Genomic DNA, 13,211 nt, shown 5'->3' with positions numbered 1-13,211 from the left:
CAACATTTTTCGGGATGGAAAATGATTGAAAAAATTACACATGCCTTCATTTCTCAAAAATGTCATTTGACACCCAATTTGACATGCTCCTATGAACTTCACACGTTGACGCTCATGGATCCTTTTAGATGGAAATGACCCTTTCTCCATTCCTCTGTTTCTATCCGTCCTTCTCTCTCTATATAGACACTTATTTTTCATTTGACACCCAATTTGACATGCTCCAATGAACTTCACATGTTGGTGCTCATGGGTCCTCTTACATGGAAATAACCTGGGCTATATAGCTAGAATGGTTTTGGCTGTGTGAGTGTGCAGAGATGTTTCTAGGATTTGAGGACATTTGTGACTTAGCCCAAAGCCCAATGTGGAACCCTAATAAGCGGGTCCAAGTGTCTCCCCCAGAAGAAAGAAAATGGCATTTCTACAGCTAAGTGCATCAATCTGGTGCACTTTTAGATGATCATTGACAGATTAAATCTACTAAGAATGTACTTTTTAATAAAAATAAAAAAATACAAGAATACACTCATGTCAATTCTCTTAAAAAGCCAATACATTACAAAACAAGACATTCCGGTAACTTGCCCCTTCCCAACTGGCACAGCCAGTGTTCAGTTACAGTAGCTACTGTGGGTGTCTCTACTCTGGAACAAATAGGCCTACATCTACAGTGTACTGCCCATACCACTCAACAACTTCAAACATGGACTCTGACCTGTCCAATGAGCCAAGCAGGTTAAAGAATCCCACAGTTAGCAACATCTCTCACGCTCACACACAGGGAAAGGGGGACACCTAGTCAGTTGTACAACTGAATGTCTTCAACTGAAATGTGTCTTCTGCATTTAACCCAACCCCTCTGAATCAGAGAGGTGCGGGGGGCTGCCTTAATCGACATCCACATCTTCGGCGCCCGGGGAACAGTGGTTAACTGCCTTGTTCAGGGGCAGAACTACAGATTTTTACCTTCTCAGCTCGGGGATTCGATCCAGCAACCTTTCGGTTACTGGCCCAACGCTCTTACGCACTAGGCTACCTGCCGTCCCACAACATACACTGAGTGTATAAAACATTAAGGACACCTTCCTACTATTGAGTTGCACTCACACACCCCCCCCCCCCTCTTTTGCCTTCAGAACAGCCTAAATTCTTTGGGGCATGGACTCTGCAAGGTGTCAAGCGTTCCACAGTAATGCTGGCCCATGTTGACTCCAATGCTTCCCACAGTTGTCTCAAGTTGGCTGGATATCCTTTGGGTGGTGGACCATTCTTGATACACACGGGAAACTATTGAGCGTGAAAAACTCACCAGCGTGCCAATTCTTGACACAAACCCGTGCGCCTGGCACCTACTACCATACCCCGTTCAAAGTTACTTAAATATTTTGTCTTGCCCATGTACCCTCTGAATGGCACACATACAGAATCCATGTCTCAATTGTCTCAAGGCTTAAAAATACTTCTTTAACCTGACTCTTCCCCTTCATCTACACTGATTGAAGTGGATTTAATAACTGACATCAATAAGTGATCATAGCTTTCAGCTGGATTCACATGGTCAATCTGTCATGGAAAGAGCAGGTGTCCTCAATGTTTTCTGCAATCAGTGTACATTTCAGTAAAATAAAATAAATAAAATAATATGATTATAATTGTTGTCAGACTCACAGCTGCGTACAAAGACTTGCGTGCCGTGTACAATGAAAGCAGGCCTGTCTGTAAGTGCCATTGAACCCACAGTGTTTTGGTCACCAAGGCAGACACTTGAAAGTGGTTGTCATATGTTCACCAACAGAGGGTTAGACAACATTCTGTAGCATCAATTAGCATAGAATAGTGTCGCATAGCATCACATTGAATCACATAACATACAGTGCATTCGGAGAGTATTCAGACCTCTTGACTTTTTCCACGTTTTGTTACATCACAGCCTTATTGTAAAATGTATTTATTTTTTTACATCCTCAGCAATCTACACACAGTACTCCGTAATGACCAAACAAAAACACGTTTTTAGATATTTTAGAAAATGTATAAAAAATAAGTATTCAGACCCTTTGCTATTAGACTCAAAATTGAGCTCAGGTGTATCCTGTTTCCATGATCCTTGAGATGTTTTGATTGGAGTCCACCTGTGCTAAATTGATTGATTGGACATGATTTGGCACACACCTGTCTATCTAAGGTTCCACAGTTGACAGTGCATGTCAGAGCAAAAGCCAAGGCATGAGGTCGAAGGAATTGTCCGTAGAGCTCCGAGACAGGATTGTGTCGAGGCACAGATCTGGGGAAGGTCCCCAAGAACACAGTGGCCTCCATCATTCTTAATGACTCTTCCTAGAGATGGCTGCCCCGCCACACTTAGCAATCGGGGTAGAAGGGCCTTGGTCAGGGAGGTGACCAATAACCCGATGGTCACTCTGACAGAGCTCTAGAGTTCCTCCGTGGAAATGGGAGAACCTTCCAGTAGGACAAGCATCTCTGCGGCACTCCACCAATCAGGGCTTTATGGTAGAGTGGCCAGACAGAAGCCACTCCTCAGTAAAAGGCACATGACAGCCCGCTTGGAGTTTGCCAACAGGCCCCTAAAGACTCCCAGACCATGAGAAATAAGATTATCTGGTCTGATGAAACCAAGATTGAACTCTTTGGCCTGAATTCTAACCATCACGTCTGGAGGAAACTTGGCACCATCCCTACGGTGAAGCGTGGTGGTGGCAGCATCATGCTGTGGGGGTGTTTTTCAGCGGCAGGGACTGGGAGACTAGTCAGGATCGAGGGAAAGATGAATGGAGCAAAGTACAAAGAGATCCTTGATGAAAACCTGCTCCAGGGTGCTCAGGACCTCAGACTGGGGCATAAGTTCACCTTCCAACAGAACAATGACCCAAAGCACACAGCCAAGATGCGCAGGAGTGGCTTTGGGACAAATCTCTAAATGTCCTTGAGTGGCCCAGCCAGAGCCCAGACTTGAACCCGATCTAACATCTTTGGAGAGACCTGAAAATAGCTGTGCAGTGACACTCCCCATCCAACCTGACAGAGCTTGAGAGGATCTGCAGAGAAGAATGCGAGAAACTCCCAAATACAGGTGTGCCAAGCTTGTAGAGTCATACCAAAGAAGACTCAAGGTTGTAATCGCTGCCAAAGGTGCTTCGCTGTTTTTGCTTTGTCATTATGTGGTATTGTGTGTAGTTTGATTAGGGGGAAAAACGATTGAATCAATTTTAGAATAAGGCTGTAACGTAAAATCTTTGGGAAAAAGTCAAGGGGTCTGAAAAACGTTCTGAATGCACGGCATACTGTAAGTATCACATCACTGTATTCATTTTCCCAATGGGGACTGTGTGTGGTTCCTAGTCTATTAAGACCAGTTAATTTTATAGTTGGATCATGAGGTCTGACCCCGTAGCCCTGCACATTCACTTGGCCAATACTACACGCACGCATGCATTGTGTGCACACATTCACACACGCACGCACGCACACACACATACTTCTAAATGCGTAGTAATTTCCTCCCTCTGTCAGTTCCCCTGAAGGCCACTTTGTTGGCTGTGTTGATGGATGGGTTGAAATTTGCCTAGTGTAAACAGATACTGTTTGCCTCTCTAACTTTCTCACTCTTTCTCTCTCTCGCATTCTTTCTCCCCCCTCCCCTCTCTCTCCCCCCCTCTCTTCCTCTCTCTTCCTCTCTCTCTCTCTGCCCCCCTCTCCCTCCATAGAACTGTGTATGATAGACGTGATTCTGTGCCAGGATGAGAATGCGTTGCTGAGTTTCGAGGCGATCCGTAGCATCCACAAACTGATGGATGATGATGCGGATGGAACCGTGGACATGAGCGAGACAGACGGGGTGAGATACATGCACACACACACACACACACACACACACACTGTACTCTCTCTGAAGGTTAGGGCCACATTGAAGCTCATGTCTGTTTTATCTAGACGTGTCAGTTTCCTGGACACCATATGAGATGTAAACCAGCACTAGGGAAGGGAATTGCCAGGGACCTCACGATACGATATTACCACAATACGTAGGTGCCGATACATGATTCTATATGTATTGTGATTCGATACTGCGATATTATTGCAATTTGATGTTCCAAACATATTGCTCACTATACGCTGTGTGTACAAAACATTAACAACACCTGCTCTTTCCATGACTTAGACTGACCAGGTGAATCCAGGTGAAAGCTATGATCCCATGTCACTTGTTAAATCCACTTTAATTAGTGTAGATGAAGGGGAGGAGACAGGTTAAAGAAGGATTTTAAGCCTTGAGACATGGATTCTGTATGTGTGCCATTCAGAGGGTACATGGGCAAGACAAAGGATTTAAGTGCCTTTGAGCAGGGTATGGTAGTAGGTGCCAGGCGCACCGGTTTGTGTCAAGAACTGCAACACTGCTGGGTTTTTCACATTCAACAGTTTCCTGTGTATATCAAGAATGGTCCACCACCCAAAGGACATCCAGCCAACTTGAGACAACAATGGGGAGCTCATGGGGCCAGCATCCCTGTGGAATGCTTTCGACACCTTGCGGTCCATGTCACGACAAATTGTGGCTGTTCTGAGTGCAATATTAGGAAGGTGTTCTTAATGTTTTGTACACTCAGTTTCTGCTGCAGAAAGCATGAGAAGTGAGTTTTGATCAGTCACGAAAATAAAAGTGCTCAAAACAGGTTGGCTCACTATTTAAAAAGAAGATGGAGAAGAAGCTATAGGATTACATTTTTAATTTTTATTAAATTGATAGTTGGTATCAAAGTATCGATATAATATTGGCCAAAATAATATTATGATTGGCAACTGTAGCGACCACCTCACCCCTGCCCCCCTCCCTTCTCCTCCTGCCCCCTGACCTCCCTGTCCTTGTGTGTCCCCCCAACCCTCTGGCAGCGCTCAGAACAGCTGTCCTAATCCTGTGTGTTTCTCGTGTGTTTGTGTGTGTGTGTGTGTTTGTGTGTGTGTGTGTGTTTGTTTCTGTGTGTTTCTCGTGTGTCTGTGTGTTTCTCGTGTGTCTGTTTCTGTGCGTTTCTCGTGTGTTTCTGTGTGTGTGTGTTTGTGTTTCTCATGTGTCTGTGTGTTTCTCGTGTGTCTGCTTGTGTGGCTGAGGATATGAACAGTTGTTCACAATGCGAGGCAAAACACATAGCACCCGCAACACCAGCCTCATAATATGTATTACTGTTACAGTATACTACTATAGTGTAGTATAGTAGTATACCCATGCATTGTACCGCTGTGCCTCATATAGTAGCAACATGTATTTATGGTATGTAATTCAAACATTCTCACTCTCTTGTTAGTTCCTGAGGGAGGATCTGAAGTACCATGACCCCAAAGGGAAACACAACAGTTTCCATGGAGCAGACCTGCTCATCAGTGTAGAGGACATGTGGAACGTATGGAGGGCCTCAGACGGTACGGAGGGAATGAGGGCGGGAGGGGGGTATCTGGGAGGGAGCGAGGGGGACTAAGATGGGATTGTGGAGGAGGGAGGATAAGCCTGAGATCATAAATCCAGGTGTTTCTGGTTTGTCCATTGGGACAGCCAGTCCTCCAGTAGGCTGTTTTGTGTTAGTCAGTGAGTGTGCAGTGCGTTGGGACAGCTGTTTGTGTTGGAGCAGATTAGCATGGTAGATACAGAGAGACAGAGTAGCCCCAGATAGCCAGGGCTGCGTCCCAAATGGCACTCTATTCTCTATTTAATGCACTACTTTTGACCAGGGCCCATGGGGCTCTGTTCAAAAGTAAGGCACTATATAGGGAACGGGGTGCCATTTGGGAGAAAGCCAGAGATCAGCCAGTGCTCTTACTCAATTAATCTTTCTGTGTGTGTGTGTGTGTGTGTGTGTGTGTGTGTGTGTGTGTGTGTGTGTGTGTGTGTAGTGTACAACTGGACAGTGGAGAAGGTGGAGGACTGGCTCATACAATATGTGGAGCTCCCTCCGTATGTGGACATCTTCAAGAAGCACAATCTGGACGGAAGGGCCTTACCCAGGTAACACACACACGCCTCATATAGACACACGGGTCGTCCTTGAATTGCGGGGGCATTTGCGTCCCTTTGCAACCATGAAAAACACTTTTCAATGACGAATAGTTGTTACACACACTGACTTGTATTCATGGATGCCAAGGGAAGCCAGGCTCCCACCAAAAGTTTACCAATAAAAAAAACATAGGGTGAGTCAACACGTTTTTCTACTTGCAAGAACGCGCACGCACACACCCAGAAATCAGAACCATGTACAGCCATATCAAATCAAATTGTATTTGTCAAATGTGCCGAATACAACAGGTGTTGACCTTACAGTGAAACGCTTACTTAAAAGCCCTTAACCAACAATGCCGTTTTAAGAAAAATACCTACACATTTTTTTTAAATAGAAGTAACAAATAATTAAAGAGAAATGCAAGTAGGCAATGCAACTATTCTGGGTAGCCATTTGATTAGATGTTCAGTAGACTTATGGCTTGGGGGTAGAAGCTGTGTAGAAGCTTCTTGGAGCTAGACTTGGTGCTCCGGTACCGTTTGCCGTGCGGTAGCAGAATGATCAGTTTATGACTACGGCTGGTATAGAGGTCCTGGATGGCAGGAAGCTTTGCCCCAGTGATGTCCTGGGCCTTACACGCTACCCTCTGTAGTGCCTTGCGGTTGGAGGCCGACCAGTTGCCATACCAGGCAGTGATGCAACCAGCCAGGATGCTCTCATTGGTGCAGTTGTAGAACTTTTTGAGGATCTTTTCAGTCTCCTGAGGGGGAATAGGCGTTGTCGTGCCCTCTTCACAACTGTCTTGGTGTGCTTGGACCATGATAGTTTGTTGGTGATGTGGTGATGTGGACACCAAGGAACTTGAAGCTCTCAACTTGCTTCACTGCAGCCCCGTCAATGAGAATGGGGGCGTGCTCGGCCCTCATTTTCCTCTAGTCCACAATCACCTCCTTTGTCTTGCTCACATTGAGGGAGAGGTTGTTGTCCTGACACCACACTTCCAGGTCTCTGACCTCCTCCCTATAGGCTGTCTCATCGTTGTCGGTGATTCAAATCAAATTTGATTTATAAAGCCCTTCGTACATCAGCTGATATCTGAAAGTGATGTACAGAAACCCAGCCTAAAACCCCAAACAGCAAGCAATGCAGGTGTAGAAGCACGGTGGCTAGCAAAAACTCCCTAGAAAGGCCAGAACCTAGGAAGAAACCTAGAGAGGAAGCAGGCTATGAGGTGTGGCCAGTCCTCTTCTGGCTGTGGTGGAGATTATAATAGAACGTGGCCAAGATATTCAAATGTTCATAGATGAGCAGCAGGGTCAAATAATAATAACCACAGTGGTTGTCGAGGGTGGCTTTTGGCTTTTCATAGCCGATCATTCAGAGTATCTCTACCGCTCCTGCTGTCTCTAGAGAGTTGTAAACTCAGATCTGCGACAGGTAGAACGTCCGGTGAACAGGTCAGGGTTCCATAGCCGAAGGCAGAACAGTTGAAACTGGAGCAGCAGCACGGCCAGGTGGACTGCCAATTAACTCTCAAAATGTAGTTGGTGAGCTACAGTTGAAGTCTGAAGTTTACATACACTTAGGTTGGAGGCATTAAAACTCGTTTTTCAACCACTCCACAAATTTCTTGTTAACAAACTATAGTTTTGGACAGCTTTTCCAAGACGGCTCCATAACACCGTGGCTGTACTAAATTCTACAGAGACTTCAGGTTACGAAAATAAAAGAAGGTATGGGAATTGTACAAATATCTGAACATTATGAAGTGGATATGAACACACACACTCAATTACATGCTTGCTTACACATACAGACTTATACATACACACACACCTTATCTCGCTCTCTTCTCTCACTCTCTCTTCTCTCTTCTCTCCCTGTCTATTGTCGAGAACTGTTTTATAATTTAATGTGTTTATTGTTTGTCTATCTTTTTTATGTATTTGTCTAGAAGTTTATATATGTTTACAACAAGCAAGGGGAAGTAGGGGCATTGGGGAATAATAACATATTGTACGGAATACATTTGTACTGTAGTGAAGCCGTCTCTAGAGTAATGCAAGGTCTCTTTCATGATCATGTGAAACGTCAATAGCTATGGAAATGCTAGGATGTGTTTTTCAATTATTTTAAAGGTAATTATGATGCAACTATCGTGGTGATACGATATGGCTTACAAGTATCATCATGAATATTAAGGCTATATGCACTACATAGACACTCAACCATGCAAATTGGCAGAGTTATTATTTATTTGGACATCACACTTTATAGTCTTACTCTCATACAGACATCGTACACACTCTCACTATGTCACATCCAATATCATACACATCAACCTACTGTCACGATCGTTGGAATAAATGGACCACGGCGCAGCGTGCGTAGAGTTCCACATGTTTTAATAAATGAAACTCACCAAAACAAATACAGAAACAAACTAAACGTGAAGTAATGGAGTGCGCACTACACAAAAACAAGATCCCATAAACAACAGGTGGGAAAAGGGTGCCTAAATATGATCCCCAATCAGAGACAACGCAAAACACCTGCCTCTGATTGAGAACCATATCAGGCCAAACACAGAAATAGACAAACCAGACATACAACATAGAATGCCCACACAGATCACACCCTGACCAACCAAAACATAAAACATACAAAGCAAACTATGGTCAGGGTGTGACAGGATCAAAACTGGTGGAGGAATAAAAATAACATAAATAGGAAAATATACCAGTTTAATTTGAGGACCAGTATGTTGACAACTGTGCAATATAGATTGCAAAATAGTTGGGAAGAGATTTTTGATGTACCGATTCCATGATACAGGATGTATGAGTTGATATATATAAAATAATGCAAGATTCAAGATGTGCTTTTCAGCTAAAATTATTATATAGAATTCCTGCCACCAGCAAAATGTTGAATATTTGGGGCATAAAATCATCGAAGCTCTGTAGATTTTGTTGTGAGGATACAGAATCAGTAGACCATTTATTTTGGTATTGCCCTCAGGTAGCCTGTTTCTGGTCTCAGGTTCAGGAATGGCTGAAAATGCATATCATTGATCTAAAATTGACCATAGAAATAGTACTGTTAGGAGATCTGGAGAGACCGGGTCAGTCAATTACTAATACTTTTACTAAGAGTATTAGTAATTATGTATCTTCAACTTGCAATCTGTGGATTCTATTCGATTAGATAGAGTTACATTTTACGTTAAACATCACAGCATAGTTGAAAGATATTTGTTGCGTAGAAACCTGAAGTGGGTGGCCAGCAGAGCTAGATGGGATGGGCTGAGGGAAGATGAGGTTTGGAATGTGGAATTGGAGACAAGTGGGAGTGGAGTTGCTGTGTGGGAGATAGAATGATGGTCAAAGATAAAATTAAAATTAAATAAATAAAAAGTCAAAATAAACATAATAAAAAGTACATTTGAATGACACTAAGTGGCAGTGTTTTTACAACGAATGCCGGTTTGCCTGAGGCTGATGCCGTGCAGATGTTTGTACACATGCATATACACACACTCTCATTCAAATAAACACATACAAGAACACACACATACATGTAATAGTGCCAGACATGCACACAAACATAAACAGTAGGCATTGCTGTTATGATTTTAGTTGTCCTTGATGTCTTTTGTTTTAAATGTATTATTATAAAAATAATTTTTTTGCATTGTTGTTTGCTGTTTTCTTCTGTCTTTTCCTTTTTTTTTCTTTAGTTCACTCTCTTGGTTGTTGGTACATTGGGGGGTTCTTGGGGGCGGGGAATGGAATTAATTGTATTTATTGTATTATTTTTTCTTCCGGGGGGGGACTGTGGGAGGGGGACTGTGGGAGGGGTCTCAAATGGTTGAGGGACAGCTATTGTGGAACTGTGGGGGGATCTTGGAGGGTTCGGGTTCACATTTTTTGGCCTGGTGGTAGATCGGTTAACATGCCCTTGAGCAGGGCATTGACCCTGGATGCTTCTGTGTGTCGCTCTGAATGGGAATCTGTTGGATGACTGGTATGATGTAGTTGTTGAGCGGCTTCACTGCAAGTATATTGTATTTTTCGAATATTCAAAAAATAAACGATTAAAAAAAATATATATATATAGTTTTGGCAAGTCGGTTAGGACATCTACTGTGTGCATGACACAAGTAATTGTTCCAACAATTGTTTACAGACAGATTATTTCACTTATTATACACTGTATCACAATTCCAGTGGGTCAGAAGTTTACATACACTAAGTTGACTGTGCCTTTAAACAGCTTAGAAAATTATGTCATGGCTTTAGAAGCTTCTGATAGGCTAATTGACATCAATTGAGTCAATTGGAGGTGTACCTGTGGATGTATTTCAAGGCCTACCTTCAAACTCAGTGCCTCTTTGCTTGACATCATGGGAAAATCAAAAGAAATCAGCCAAGACCTCAGAAAAAAAATTGTGGACCTCCACAAGTCTGGTTCATCCTTGGGAGCAATTTCCAAACGCCTGAAGGTACCACGTTCATCTGTACAAACAATAGTACGCAAGTATAAGCACCATGGGACCACGCAGCCGTCATACCGCTCAGGAAGGAGACGCATTCTGTCTCCTAGAGATGAACGTACCTTGGTGCGAAAGTGCAAATCAATCCCAGAAGAACAGCAAAGAACGTTGAGAAGATGCTGGATGGGTACAAAAGTATCTATATCCACAGTAAAACAAGTCCTATATCGACATAACCTGAAAGGCCACTCAGCAAGGAAGAAGCCACTGCTCCAAAACCGCCATAAAAAAGCCAGACTACGTTTTGGGGACAAAGATAGTACTTTTTGGAGAAATGACACGCACCCGCGCATCAGACACCTGGACTCCATCAATTCCTTGATTGCCTGCCCTATATATATGTCACTCCCTTGTGATCCTTCCCAAGGCGTCATTGTTTCTGTTTCATGTCTGGGCGTTGTTCGAGGTTCTTGTTTTATTAAATCACTCACTCCCTGAACTTTCTTCCCGACTCTCAGCGCACATAGTTACAAGGCATTTAAAAAAAATCTGAAATAACCTACAACTTCTCATTGGTGTTAGCCCCTACTGGTGGCACAAAGTTATAAAGGTAAAACCAAATATTTAAAGTCATTATATTAGTTGATTTAGAATGGGAAGCTGTAGCCAATTACATTTGAATAAAAAAATCCTAAATGCCACCACAATTCAAGAACCCACCCACGCACATGCATTATACCAGACACACACACTTCTCTCTTCTCTTCTCACTCCCTCTCTCCTCTCCTCCCTCAGGTTGGCAGTAAAGAACACCACTCTCACTCTGTCCATTCTGAAGATTATTGACCGGAGTCACGCCCAGAAACTACAGCTGAAAGCAATGGACACCGTGCTGTTCGGACCACCACTCAGTGAGTGTCTAAGTGTGTGTGTGCATGTGGGGTTGATATGTGAATTCCTGTCTGACATTGTATGCTCTCTGCTGTATGCTGTCTATTTACTGTGTTTGGAATAGCCTGAAATCCCTGAAATAGACATTGAAATATATATACATATACTGAATAAAATGTAAAGTGTTGGTTTCATGAGCTGAAATATAAGATCCCATACATTTTCCATGTGCACAAAAAGCTTATTTCTCTCATTTGCTGCACGCATTTGTTTACATCCCTGTTAGTGAGCATTTCTCATTTGCCAAGATAACCCATCCAACTGACAGGTGTGGCATATCAAGAAGTTGCTTAAACAGCATGATCATTATAAGAAACTGAAGATCTCGTACAATGCTGTGTACTACTCCCTTCACAGAACAGTGCAAACTGGCTCTAACCAGAATAGAGAGAAGTGGGAGGCCCCGATGCACAACTGAGCAAGAGGACAAGTACATTGGTGTCTAGTTTGAGAAACAGACGCCTCACAAGGCCTCAACTGGCAGCTTCATTAAATAGTACGCGCAAAACACCAGTCTCAACGTCAACAGTGAAGAGGCGACTCCGGGATGCTGGCCTTCTAGGCCGAGTTCCTCTGTCCAGTGTCTGTTCTTTTGCCCATCTTAATATTTTTATTTGCAACTCTACCCCCTCTTGTCAGCAGAGAGACATTTTTAAGTTTTAGAGTTCATTTCCTGCAATTCTACACAATTTGTCATGGGGCGTAGAAAAAATGAAGCAGTTTAAAAGCAAATTTGCTGCAATTCTACACATTTTACAATTGGGGCAGAGATTATTTACACAAAGTTTAACAAACATTCGGAACACCTTCCTAATATTGAGTTGCAAACCCACCCTCTGAATGGCACACATGCATGTCTTAAGGCTTTAAACCCTTCTTTAACCTGTCTCCTCCCCTTCATCTGAACTGATTTTAAGTGAATTTAACAAGTGATAAGTGATAATAGCTGTCACCTGGATTCAGCTGTTCAGTCCATGTCATGGAAAGAGCAGGTGTTCTTATATACAGATTAAGTCAGAAGTTTACATATACCTTAGCAAAATACATTTAAACTCTGTTTTTGACAATTCCTGGAAGTAAAAATTCCCCATTTTAGGTCAGTTAGGATCACCACTTTATTTTAAGAATGTGAAATGTCAGAATAATAGAGATTTATTTAAGCTTTTATTTCATCACATTCCCAGGGGGTCAGAAGTTTACATACTCAATTAGTATTTGGTAGATTTGCCTTTTAAATTGTTTAACTTGGGTCAAACGTGTCGGGTAGCCTTCCACAAGCTTCCCACAATAAGTTGGGTGAATTTTGGCCCATTCCTCCTGACAGAGCTGATGTAACTGAGTCAGGTTTGTCGGCTTCCTTGCTCGCACATGCTTTTTCAGTTCTGCCTACAAATTTTCTTTAGGATTGAGGTCAGGGCTTTGTGATGGCCACACCAATGCCTTGACTTTGTTGTCCTTAAACCATTTTGCCACAACTTTGGAAGTATGCTTGGTGTCAATGTCCATTTGGAAACCCATTTGCGACCAAGCTTTAACTTCATGACTGATGTCTTGAGATGTTGCTTCAATATATCCACATAATTTTCCAACCTCATGATGCCATCTATTTTGTGAAGTGCACCAGTCCTTCCTGCAGCAAAGCACCCCCACAACATGATGCTGCCACCCCCGTGCTTCAAGGTTGGGATGGTGTTCTTCGGCTTGCAAGCATCCCCTTTTTTCCTCCAAACATAATGATGGTCATTATGGCC

The 13,211-nt window shown here is 43.0% G+C and overlaps 1 protein-coding gene across 8 annotated transcripts in view; it reads left to right on the top strand.

Moving 5' to 3' along the window:
• LOC120057401 (stromal interaction molecule 1-like) overlaps nt 1-13,211 on the top strand; it is an 82,616-nt gene that overhangs the window by 28,065 nt on the left and 41,340 nt on the right. For all 8 annotated transcript variants that reach the window (XM_039006016.1, XM_039006015.1, XM_039006011.1 and 5 more), the window contains 4 exons: nt 3,729-3,859; nt 5,325-5,439; nt 5,908-6,019; nt 11,305-11,420. In XM_039006016.1, the coding sequence (XP_038861944.1) occupies nt 3,737-3,859; nt 5,325-5,439; nt 5,908-6,019; nt 11,305-11,420 (466 nt within the window). In that variant the 5' untranslated portion in view covers nt 3,729-3,736. The remainder of the gene's footprint in view (nt 1-3,728; nt 3,860-5,324; nt 5,440-5,907; nt 6,020-11,304; nt 11,421-13,211) is intronic.

This window comes from Salvelinus namaycush, chromosome 12 (assembly GCF_016432855.1).
Source record: "Salvelinus namaycush isolate Seneca chromosome 12, SaNama_1.0, whole genome shotgun sequence".
In the NCBI taxonomy this organism is placed as follows: domain Eukaryota; kingdom Metazoa; phylum Chordata; class Actinopteri; order Salmoniformes; family Salmonidae; genus Salvelinus; species Salvelinus namaycush.
The sequence above is the reverse complement of the archived record's forward strand: the minus strand, read 5'-3'. Positions and strand labels throughout refer to the sequence as shown.